This window comes from Cinclus cinclus, chromosome 8, assembly GCF_963662255.1.
Source record: "Cinclus cinclus chromosome 8, bCinCin1.1, whole genome shotgun sequence".
NCBI classification, from domain to species: Eukaryota; Metazoa; Chordata; class Aves; order Passeriformes; family Cinclidae; genus Cinclus; species Cinclus cinclus.
The window spans coordinates 6455311-6468666 of record NC_085053.1 but is presented as its reverse complement, the minus strand read 5'-3'; the positions used below and the strand labels follow the sequence as shown (position 1 = coordinate 6468666).

Genomic DNA, 13356 nt, shown 5'->3' with positions numbered 1-13356 from the left:
TCGGCAGCATCACTGCCACGGTCCATCACAGCAGCTGTAGCATGGCACACTCATTAAAGATGTGTCTTAGCAGCCCCCAGTAGCAGCTACACTCTGGTTATCTCTGCAGCAGTGTGTGCAGAGGAGTAATGAGTACGAGGAGTTACAACATCACCCACTCATTGCCAACACAACGTGAGCTGCTTTCAGAACAATACAGTAACACACAATAGAGATGCTTGGATAAGCATTTTGGAAAGATTCTGGAAAAGTATTCTCCACTTAATAAAAAAACCCCAAAACACCACAAAGCAACAAGAGATTAGGACAGAATACATTGCATGATGGAGCAAAACAAATTGAAGTTTCTATTAGTTATGAGTTTAGTCAAGAGAGAAGAGTAAAAAACAAACAGAGAGTTGAGGACTGCCAAACGCAGAGCAATCTATAAATATACATATGTAAATGAGAAACCTTAACTGCACTCACACAACACTTGCTATCCCAGTTGTCAAAAACCTATAAACAATTCACAATACAGTTCCTTAAATATTCCATAGACTTTTTTTTTATATATACTCCTTAAAAAAGTGAAATTAAAGTAAATAAACCCAGATGATAGAGAAGGGTTTTAGTATTGAGAGCTCCACAATGAACATATTGAACTGTGCAGTTAGACAGAGCATTCCAGCAGGAATTTGGAGGCACTCAGATTTGTACAGGTTTCAGTTTGATCTTTGTTCTGGCTGGCTTGTGTATGACTTGGGAAACTTCAGCATTCTGCCTGTCCTCCACCCTCTAATTGGCAGCTACTCCTTGCCAGCAGGTCAGAGAATGTCAAGCAAGGACTATAAAATTCACAGAACATTTCCCAGCCTCTGAGCTCTCACAAATAGGAGGTAGCATGTATAAATAGCTTGCATGAACACAGAGGTCAGATTAGGAAGAATATCTCAGATGAATAGAGACTCTGCATAAGAAGAAACCATCTTAGAGAATAATAAAAGACTGTGGAAAGTTTTCAATTTTTATATTATTTTTCCTAGAGAATTTTTGGCTGTAATACATTTTTGCATGTTTTGTTATTATGGTTTATGATTCAATCTTCAATCATCCCCTTCAATCTATTCATTTATTGTGAAAAAATCTCTTGTGTGGGAATCCTTCACAACTGACTGGCACTGAGACTTATATCATTGCTGTCTTCTGCATTTCACTGTTATTTTTACCTTATAGACCTTCTCACAGAGCTTCAGCAGAATTTGCATGTCTGACAGCAAAACTATAATATAATCTCTTACAAGATAATGCATGTAATGCCTCCACATGATGAAGCAGAGCTGGGTTAAAGAGAGGCTCCATTATTCATACAGGAGACTTTCTACACTATGGAGTGATCATTATTTTCAGATCTTTAATGCCTGAAAGTTTGGAAGTTTCATCACTGTTCCACAGGCTTTGTAGCAGAACCCAGTAAGCGAAATAAAAAGTGGTTCTAATTTTTCATAGTGAGGTTCTGACCTTATGCAAGGAATAAACACCACTGAAGTCTCTTCATTCACCTGATCTCATCACTGAGATCAGGGTCTCCACAAGTCAGCCTCAGCTACCATCTTCCCAGTTTGATAAACTGCTATTCATTATCTTTCCCTGGATAGCCCAATGTAACCCTGTAATTGCCAGGGAACAGCTAATACATTTCATGGGTTTTGGATATTCTTCCTTTGAATTTTATTGAAAGTAATATGAAAAGAAATAATAAAGAGGTCCTTTTGTGTCATGGTAATAATAGTTCAGAATTTTCTAACATTTATAATAATTCCACCAAACAGAGTTTATAGGAGTCTCTCAGATAATATGTAAATTTGCAAGCAAATTTAATTTTATCTTCTTCAAGTGTATCTAGAGTCTGGGAAATAAAAAATCACTCCATGTATTTTCTTCATCTTTTCATAAAATTCTTAATGTGCAAAATTAGATGATGATAAAACCTTGACAATAATAGAGAAAATGGTTTGAAGAGGACCATTAAAATATTTTTCCTGTCATGTTTCAGTCTACTTAAGTAGAGTTTTTTCTTACTCTTATTCTCTGTTTGAAACACAACCTTCACAAGAATACTGAGCCAATGACAGAAATAAGTAGCCCATGTTCCTTCAGACATAAAAAATAAAATGTGTTGGTCTGCTTATCTTACTTTGGTATTGGCTTACACTGGGGACGATCTGTCCTTCCTTGATGCAAATATCCCAAGCTGACAAGTCTGTAGTGTGTGACCTGAGAGTTCTGCCCTGATACTACTGTGTAATGGCTTAGAAATAATTTTGCATACATATGAGATAAACATTCTGAGAAGCAAAAGAGCATGAAGAAAATATACAGTGACATATATTAATTTAATCCAGATATTTACATGTGCAAGACCTTTGATTAAATTAAATTAAATTCTTTAAATAAAATTATTCAATTAAAAGAGAAAAAACCCTCTTGTTAAAAGGCTTTTCACCTACCATACCATGAAAAGAGCTGGACATGTAGATATTTGGAATGTCCTACCTCACATAGTAAGAGGTGCATGGTACATGTGGCATGGTACATGTTTCATGGCATATTTATTTCTGTCATTGGCTCAGTATTCTTGTGAATGTGGTGTTTCAAACGGAGAATTGGAATAAGAAAAAACTCTACTTAAGTAGACTGAAGCATGACAGGAAAAATATTTTAATGGATCCTCTTCAAAACTGCACAGAAACAAAGCAAAGCATGCAGGTGGTTGAGATTCTGTCGGTTCTGAGCAGAACAAAGTCCTTTCACTTCCTCAGGGCCCCACAGTCCTGATAATAAGTGTTGCTTTCTTTTCATAGGTTTCCTCTTTTTCCTTATGAACTTCTCTCCTTCCCTAGATTCTTGTGCTCATAGGACCTGTGGCTCTTTCTTTTTCTGCTTTTATGACGGAAGAAATACACTTGCCCTTATGACACATCATTCTTTGCCCTTGCCATTGGCTCATCTATGTGAGGACCAGAAAGGGATGAATAAAACCCCTTGGACAAGATCCTATATTCTATATTCTAAATATTTTTTTCCTACCCATAGTAGGACACATTCATGTATGTTTTAATGAACGGGTCTTGGTATTTGATAGGTCTTTCTATTCCCATGAATCAGGATGATGTGAAGGATTGTCCAGCTGGGCTCAGCAGTCAGTCTGAGTAACGCTGCCCTCAGAGCCTAATTCTAAGAGCAGTCTTCTGTACATTAAAATATTTCTTCTCGTTTAGTTCATGAAATAACAATATTGAGACTCACCAGGTTCTCAGACAGAACTTTCCATATGAATGAAGCAGCCATATGAAATGAAGTTTAAAGCTTCAGTATTAAGTTGGTTTTCTTCTCTAAACACAAATTTAGCGAAGTTGAATTCCCTTTAGCTTGAACAACTGATAGGGATTTAATGATTAAATTATAGATCAGTTGCAGCTGCCTGGTCTGTAAGTAGGTCTGCAAAGACACAGGAAAACACACTAAAAACCAGTTGCATAAAAACAAGAGTTTAGCAAAACTGTAAATGGAGAGTTGGCTGTGCCAATGAGACAGAAAGGGCAAAAGTGTTGCAATCATTTACAGGACGGAATAAATGGGTGGGAAGTAATGAGGATATAACCTAAAAATAAATCCCTGCACACATCTCTGTGAGCCAGGCAGACACCCACGTTATGGACACTAATGTGATTCCTTGTGAGAGCTTGGGATGACAACCCCAGGAGGGGGAGTTTGATGGCAAAATAAAATGGACATGAGAAATGTCCTGTGAGGTGCAGGGTGTTCCGAGCTGGAGTGCCACGGACAGCACAAATAACTCAGGAGCTGCTGGGCAGGAAATATAAAACCTGGAAGCAGTTCAAATTATTGAATTGTTAGAGACGTTGCTGAAAGGAATATTGCAAATAAGTTTTATAATTGCACAGAAATGTAAAATCAAAGGTAAAATTTCTATGGAAAATAGAGTCATTAATTAACTTGCCCTTTTAATTTTGATTTTTAAGTTTCAAGACTTTAAATGTCTTTCATATTCTTAGGACCTCATGTTATCACATCACTTTTTTTCTTTGTCACAAGTTTGGGTTTTTATTTTTTTTTCTCTTAGAAATAGTATATGCCTGATTTTAAAAACTAACCACATTAAAGGTATAACATTCTCATATGATCCAAAAATAATTTTTATATTTATCAAGAGGATCTTTTTCCTAACATCTCAAAAAGAAAAGGAACATTTTAGCTTTTCAACAAGATTTAGCAAGAACTATATTTTTATTCATACATTACCAACATAAAAAAAAATAAAAATTCCAATCATCTGCAGTATTATAATGGCTAATAATGTCTGGGAGTATTATAAATGGGCAAATCATTCTGTCTTCTTGAAACTAATGTGGACGCAGTGAAAAATCCCAGTGGCCTCAGCATTGCCTGTTGGAATTGGTCCATGAAGATACAAATCCTGCACCCAATACTCTCAGGAAGTCCTGGCATGAGATTTTGCAGTTGGGTTAAATGTAAAAAGACATTTAACCTGTACAGTATGAGCCGCCAAATTTCTTCAGAGCCTTTTGTCCTTTATAAAATAATGGGATTATGTTTGGAAAAGGATGGAAAGTTGGAAATTGGGTTTTTCTTAAGTAGGCATCTTTGGTGTTGCTTTCTACAGATACCTTGAGATTTTTATGAACATGAAATATAATTTTAATTTGTATCTGCACTACTCTCTCTGTTTCTAGTTTTATCTTTTAAACCAAATATATAGATTTCATTTACTGTTTGTTGCTCAACCGTCTCTTTAGGCAATAAAAGCTGAGAAAAAATAATATTAGTGTTAATTTAAGTAAGGTATGGGCAAGCAGAAGTAGCTAAATGGAGACTGAAACAAAGTACTCCATTTTTATTACATTTTTGCTAACTCTGTTTTTTCTCTGTTAGAGAACTTCACTGTCATCTCTTCTTCAAGATTAATTAAAAGAGATAACTGTTCTTTTGGAGATAATTCTTGTCCTTATTCTCCGTATGAAGCTGATGCACCTTTGATTTCTGAAAGTGCAGGAAATAAAGGCTCTGGCACGGCTGCCCTGACTGGTTTTCCAGCAGCCTCATTTCCTGCAAACTTCCCTCTTGCAATCCAGAAGGTTGCATGGGAATGTGGCATTTGACAGCAGTGGATTTAAAATGTCCTTGAAAAGGGAAAATTGTGGCTGTCATGCCAGAGCTGTCAGTGCTGCCAGATTTGTTCCAGTATTCTTGTGGATTCTCCTGGAACTTACAGACAATATATTGCTCCCTGAGATAGTGGGGAATAGCCTTGAGTAGAGAGGGGATAGATCCCTATCAGACAGACCTGAACAGCCTTAAAAAATCATAGCATTTTCAAGAGATGTGACAGAGCAAAATTCAAATGGTGTGAGTTCATTTCCAGTTTCTGAAACGTTCTAATTTCTGAGGTATTTAATGCCTTATGTAAAGAGAATACATTACAATTTCCTCCTTATTTTAAGGTAACAATCTGGTTCACAGTCAATTCCTGCGAGTGTGGAAACAAAGAAGTGCGAATGGAAGGATTAGACTGATCTCTTGGGAAGCTTTAGTGCTGCATTCAGTAAAATTCAAAGTCATCTCCTTGCCCAGAAAATGGAAAGAAGTCCCTATTTCCCTTCTAATGAAGTTAATGGAAATTTTGCAATTATCTCTTTTACAGAAAGATCAAGTTTACTGTTCCTCTTCCATTTTACAGATGACAGGAAAATATGATGGGAGTGTTTCCAGGTCTCCCGAGTTAGGGGGCTTTTCAAATTAAAGTGTCAGCCCTATGCTGCTAGTAAATATATTGAAGATATGTCATGCTTTTGAGGTATTGTTTTAGATTCCTAGCAATTAAAAAATCATACTGAAAGCATGAATCCAACCCCTGACATTGTAAATGCTTCTGGTTTGTCCGTACCTCCTTCAGAAATGTTCATCTAGCCTGTAGTGTGAGAACTATCAGTGCTTGGAACACTCAGAAAATTTGATTTATTTTGATTACACACTCATTAGCAGGAGTTTTTTAATATTTTCAATGATAAAAACAGGGCAGTGGAGCAGCAACTATTGTGTGGCAAAGGGAAGTGCTGGATTAAAGGTGCTTTTGTGAAGAACTGTCAAGCCTAGGGAAAAAAAAGGAAGAGAGTTGGCAGGAGATCCACATCTAAATAGAAAGTACATTTAGTGCCTATTTATTTGATCAACTCTTTTTTAAGGTGAAATGAGCATTGACTGCAGAATGGGTAGGGAATACAGGGGGTGGGAGCATGGGCTGCAGGACAAGGCTTGAAGGTGAAATTGGTAGGAGCATCATGGAATCAGAACCATCACAGCCGGAAAAGACCTGGAATATCACCAGACACAGCCATCAGCCCAGCACCACCACGGTGTTATTCAGGAGAATCCCTTCAGGTTTTTCCCCATTCCAGCTTTTGCCCCATCTTCTGTCAGCACAACTGCTCAGAACACACCTTGCTCCCTCATGCAGGTATGATGAGTTTGCTCTAAATCCTAATTTGAATGTTTAAAGTGTTAAACAGGTTTATGTGAATGTGAGCACAGCTGCCTATTCTGCAGTGACCAACATTGCCTCATCCTCCTTTGTGCTGGCTCAGTTCTTATCCTTAGAAGCTAAATCCATTTTTAAAGAGTCCTGCTGAAGAGGACAGTCCTTTATGCAAGGCACACACCACCTCTGCATGGGCACTTCATTAGGAATATTAGCCAGGTGTGCTTAAAAGGATGCACCAGGAGCAAAATCTCTGCAGAAATGTATCTCCCTTTTATTAGGAAAGTCTTCTATAGGCTTAATTATCATGGGCGAAAAAAAAAGCAGGCTGTTTCCCAGGGAAATACTACCCACTGATATCACAAGAATTCAGCCCTGCTTAAGTGCTAGGAGGTATGTTCTCAGTGCACTTGTAATCGGGTCATTATCACCATGGTTATGAGATTTAACTGACTGAAAACTGTAGGCATTTGTCTCATTAATGCCAAATGTTACAGTTTATTTCTGGGAACTGAAAACTCTGTTGCCCAGGGACACCTGTTCTGTGATAATCTCTGACCAGAAGGCACTGGACAACATCCCGCCTGCTTCGTGTCAGCTGATTTCACAGGTGTTTTTTTACTGGTTCTTAGGGGTTTTAGTTCTTTAATAACTTTGTTCTATGGTGCCTTTCTTTGTGAGTTAGTGTTCTTTGTGGGCTACAGGTCATGCAGTACAAACATGTGGTTCTGGTGCTCTTTGTGCTATGTCAGTCACTTCTGGACCATGCTACATCTGCATTTCTATTTTATTAATTATCCCTCTCCTCTTTTTGGTTCATCTTTTTTCATACACATTCTGAGAAAACAGTTTTTAGCTGTGATCTTGGGGCTGCACATAGTCACACTCCTCTGCTTGGAAGATTAATTAGAGATGTGCCATTGCCTTTCCAGTTTCATTCCTACTGTTGTTGAAACAAACAAACAAAAAATTAAAATCATCAGTAACACTTGGCTCAGACCAAAATTAATGTGTTTTTTATCTTTTAAAAAATTTTTTTTCTTCTTCTTTAGTCTACCTTTTTGTCATCAATGTTACCCCAAAAAGCCCAAGACCAGGTTGGATGGAGTTTGGATCAACTTGGTCTAGTGGAAGTGTCCCTGTGGCAGGGGTTGGAACTAGATATTCTTTAAAGTCCTTTCCAGCCCAAACCAGTCTGTAACTGTATAATTTAGGAAAATCAAATCCTTTCATCTGATCTGAATATTTGGTAGAAATTTGAGGCTTTCATTTATCAATCGCTCACAATTTTTTCTGATTTACAATCTTTGTGGAGTAGGATTTGTGTAGAGTATACAAAAGCATATGTAACTGCATAGCTTTGACCTCTGACTAGAGTTGTCATCCATCAAAAGTTGAAGGTTGGATGATTTTTATATTCTTTAGCACTTTTTTTTTTTACATACTGAGACTATTCATTTTGAATTTCTTCTTGCAATGTATTTTCTGTGCTGAAGATAAGAGCACCAGAGCAAGGCAGCTGACAGAGGGTGTGAAGGGACCTGGAGAAGTAAAAGAATGAATAAGATAAATATATAGATTGGAATGAAAAATTAACATTTAGTAAAGGTCCTTATTTATTGATGTATTTATAGAGTGTTGTCTATTATTAATATTATTATTATTATTATCATAAATCTTTTAATTACTTAACTGCAATGATTGTCTGTAAGTCATATCAAAACTGGCCTATATCATTTTCTTCTGTATCAATGTATTTATAAATGCTGTCACTCTAAACAGTGGTAGTCTCTACGTTTGTCTGGCATAATTTAGATAAGAGTAAAGGAATATGCACAAAAAATGGCACAAAAACTATAAAGCTACTTACCACCCTTCATTGTTTTGTGATTTTAGGGGGCATAAAAGAGTAACAGGAATGAATCGGAATTGTAATATTTGCTTTATAGTTTATACATTCCATATACTTTTATAAAGCTGCATTGCCTTATAGGGAAATGCTTGAAAACCAAAATAATAACGTGAAAACAAAAACAACACTAAAATAAATGGATCTTTAAGTAAAGAATTGCACAGATGAATGCTGAGTGTAATATGTCAGAGTAAGGATAAAATTCACTACAACATTTGCCTGTCTTTTTTTTGGTCTTCTGGCTGTTTCTCTTATTTAATCTAGGTAGCACTCTTTGTTATTGTATAAAGAGATTAGGATTTTATATATGGACTGGGGGTACTTCCAAAAAAATCATGGTTCAGAATGGAATTTTAGACTACTTGTTGGCAGAGGACTGAAGGATCACAGGTAAATCACAATTGTCATTCCAGCCGTGTCCAATCCAAATCTTATCCCTGTGCAAGAGTCTTTGTGCTGATTCAGGATGATCAAGCAAAAACCATGGCAAATCTGCTGCTGTCATAAATATTAAAGATTGCCAAATACTTGCAGAGAGGACACAGCCTGGCTTGGTGCCATTTCCTCATGCATCTCGAGCTCTACCCACAGGTTTGGTGGAGGCCAGTTCTGTGTCCTCTCCATGGGCTGTCCACCCTCAGGAACTCTACCTCAGTAATGGAAAAGCACCAGGAGCTTGCAATGCCAGGAAATCTCATGAATTCTTTGCAAAAGGGCAAGAAGAATGTGAAATCTCTGTGGTTTCACGAGCATCACGACTCACCTGCAGCCATCCACAGGCTGTGGGTGAGCCAGGCAGCCCCCAGCAGCATGAACAATCAGGGTTTATATCAGCAAACCTTCATATTCCCACCAAATCAGACTGTTCAAATAGCCCTCTCCCTTCTGTTCTTTCCATTTCACATTGGTTGGCTGGCTGTGTGGCTGTCACTCACTCTGTGCATGTCTGCATTTTGGAAATCTTCTCCCCGACCCTCTAATTTAGGATTTTATCTAATTTTATTCTCCAGGAGATCCAGAGCTGAATACGATACCTGAAGTAACAGCAGACAGTTGTGGTTGCATTCAAAACTGAGGTAGATTCCAAATAAGGGTAAATCTGGCCACAATTTCTGAAACAGTCAAAGGAAGAGAAGTAGGAAGTTTCAGTAGAGTGGCTGAAAACTGAGAGGTCCATGACAGAGGGATTGGTTGTACTTCTCATTTTAAAAAGAAATAGGCCTTTTTAATTACTTTGTTGACACTTAAGAATTATATATAATATCCCAGGAAGCATATAAATTACTAAAAATTATTAAATTATTAATTATTAAATTACTTTTTTTTTTTTTTTAATTTAAATGTGCTTACTCACCAAATTGCACCAGGGATAGGCATTTGGATTGGACGTAAAGAAAAATTTGTTCAAGGAAAGGATGGCCAGTCACTCATACAGGTTGCCCAGGACAGTGGTGGAAGCACTCTTCCTGGAAGTGTTCAAAACCCATGATGTGGTGCTTGGGACGTGGGTTAGTGGCATATCTGGCAGTGCTGGGTTTGGACTTGAAGATCTGAAAAGTTCTTTCCATCCTTAATGAGTCTATGATATTAAAAAAAAAAAAAATGTATGTATATATAAACATATATATATAAATAAATATAAATAATAAATATATGATCAATATAAATAAATATATCTATTTATATAGATATAAATAACTGTTCTCTCCCAAATACAAACCTTCATTATTAAGCCAGAGCTCTGCTTGTGGAGGTTCTGTTTTGATAAATGGAGCTGTATTTTGGTTCTGTGGCCATGGATTTGGTGATTACAACTGACAGAATACCCAGAATTTTGAGCCTAAATTTATCTTAGGCCCTTCCCTTATGAAAAATCATCCCATCACTACCACCTTTATAAATACTGCTCATAAAGGGTTTTTAATTGCAAATCCTGATCTTCTTCACTGGGAAAGTCAAAGTTTTTTTCCATGGCTTCAAGCAGGACTTGTCATGTGCACAAATTTCAAGAGTGAAAATCACATTTTTTATAAACTGTATTTAGCAAGCTCACTGTAATTTCCACAGTAATGAAAAATAAATTGTCTTTTGATTGTCGGTGAGGCATTACACCATTCTAGTATTATACTACTGTAGTATTTGTGTGGTATTGTAATGGTGCAGTGTTTGCAAGGATTATCTGTGACAGAAATTGCACTTTCTGCTGCTAAAACATTTGCACTCATCCTTTTGGCAATTAAATTGTTATTTCACCATAATTAAGTCTGAAATGTATTTCTGGCTGAAATAGAGGGAAACTTTATGAAATAATCTTCTGACCTCCTGAGTCTGCTTTGGATAACCCAGTAAGTGCTCCCTGCTTCCCTTCCACCAGGTAACGGAGACACGGACGGGTCCCCTCGGCTGCAGTAACTATGACAACCTAGATTCTGTCAGCTCTGTTCTGGTTCAGAGTCCTGAAAATAAGATTCAGTTGCAAGGTATGTAGATGCAATTTCATTAATTTGTTTTGGAATGGGCTGACATTTATCATGCTATTTGTTTTTTTTTGTTTTTTTCTTCCACCTTATAAAAGGTCATTTTTTCTATTTTTTTTTGTGTGTGTGTGTGTGTGTGCAATAAGTGCATTCCAGCTGAAGTGAAGGAAATGTGAGTACCTCGTGTTGCCTTTCAAATAGAAACAATTTCTGCACCCATCAGAAAATAATTTGAATAGCCCTGTTAGCATTTTGCATCCCTATTTAGCATCTACTGGCACACCTCTTAAACAGCCTGAATTCCCAGAGATTCCACCAAGCTGGGAGCAATATTTAGTGTGCTGACCCTGCTTTGCACAGACTGAGCAGTAATTTACATCCCATGCACTTGCTGCACCAAAACTAATGGAGCCACCAGAGCAGCAGGATATACAGTTTCAAATACTATAAATCAGGAGGAGTCAAAGGGCTCCTCTACTTAGGAATTAAAAAAAAAAAAAAAAACAAACCAAAAACAAACCCCCAAAAAACAAACTTAGAAGGTTAAAATCTCACTCATTAGGAAAACAGTAGTAGTTGTGTACAAGTAAAAATGAAAAATAGAAAGAGGAAGCAAAAGGAAGAAGAGAGTCATAATTTCTAAACAATATTTTTTTTTTTTTTCAAAATTCCAGCAGAAGCATCTTCCTAACCCTCATATTAGGACATAAAATTTTTGTAAAAAATTCCCCTTTATGGTATTAGACCTTTAATAATTTTTTTTCCAGTTGCAAAAATAAAGCATGACCAAATTATGACTATGAAAAAACCCACTAAATTCTCTTTAATGTGTGTATTTGTGTATACTTCTGACTCTATGCCATGAGAGAACAATACAATTCTTAATTTGCAGTTGAAGGTAGATATACAATTATTTCCAAGATTTAAAATTTTCTATATTTAAAATTTTCTACCTAAAATTTTCTATATACCCAGAAAAACAGTGTGAGGTGGTTGGTGATATTAAGAACAGCTCTCAGGGTGATAATCCCTGTAGTCCCTTCAGTCTCAGGATAATCCATGATTCTATGACTCTTCCTTAAAATATCCATATGTGTTTTCTCCCTTTCCTTTCTCCCTGGAATCGATTAAATCCATAAAAAACATAAAATTATTTTCCAGTGATAATTTCTTTTTTCAAAAAAACTTGTTGTTTCTACTGGGATGCCATGAATATTTCCGGAAAACAAATTATTTTGGGTGGTTTCCAGCATATTCATGATGTTTGTCAGTTAAAATTTGGAAAATAATCTTTGCATCTCTCAGACTGTCATTTGCTGTCATGTGAAGAAATGTATTATCAGAACTGTGTAAACTCTTTAATGGAAGAATCAAACGAGGCTTTTTTTTTTTTTTTTTTTTTTTTCCCTTTCACAGCCTCATGGTTTTTTCACAAGCACACAGCTACACTACTCAGGGAGCAGCAAAGTTTTACAGATTCAGACACGGGTCAGAAAGCACAGTCAGACCAGGTTTCACCACTTGTGATGTGAATTTTGACGTGGAAGGGTTCTGAAATTACTGTGACAGCTATAGTTTTGTATATACCTAAAAATACTGGATAAATCTCTGTGAAATCATCCAAGTACCTATGGAGAAGAAATTTTTATCACCAAATACCCAATTCATATGATGAGAAATTACTTGGAACACATGTAGGAGGAGCTTTTGAAGCCCCACAGGAGCTGGACTTTGCACTCTTTCCATGCTAAACCTTAGTACATTTAAGAATGAAGTTTTTCTCGAGGTTTTGTAGCCCTCTCCTTCACATCCAATTAACTGTCCCAGAGCAATCTGCTACCAGTGCTAGAAAAATAAACAATCAGCCAAATTTCATTGATTCAAAGATTTCTTCCAACTTAATTTCCCCCTTCCTTCTTATTTTGCCCCTACAGAATCACAAGAGATAATGAATTATTTGGACAAGCTGCATCTTGTTGTGCCAAAGGAAACATGGAAAACAAGCCCAATTTCAGATGGAAATGTTTACACCTCTTTTCCTGTGTTGTCTCTTTACTGTTGTCTCTCAGGGCTGCTTTCTTTTCATCAGCATTTTCAGAATCTGTATTATTGCTGGCGCCGGGATTATAATTCAGCTGTGTGATTTTTCTGCTGCAAGGCTCTGGCAGCTGTTCACTCAGCAGCTCTTCTCAAGGAGAAGATGATGTTACCCAATCCCCCTAGAAAGATTCTAGCAATAAACACTCTGCCTGAGGAATACAGGTTACTCATTAGGATGGATGTTCCGTGCTGCGAGGGAAACGTGAGGAATATGTCTGAAAATAATTATTAAGAAAGGAAATACACAATACAGCACAAATGCTGGACAGATGTGCAAATTGTCCTAAAAACTCCATATATTTGTGTTT

General features: G+C 36.9%; 1 protein-coding gene across 2 annotated transcripts in view; it reads left to right on the top strand.

Moving 5' to 3' along the window:
• Positions 1 to 13356, top strand: part of BRINP3 (BMP/retinoic acid inducible neural specific 3) — a 174880-nt gene that overhangs the window by 106208 nt on the left and 55316 nt on the right. For both annotated transcript variants that reach the window (XM_062497393.1, XM_062497394.1), the window contains one exon: positions 10846 to 10951. In XM_062497393.1, the coding sequence (XP_062353377.1) occupies positions 10846 to 10951 (106 nt within the window). The remainder of the gene's footprint in view (positions 1 to 10845; positions 10952 to 13356) is intronic.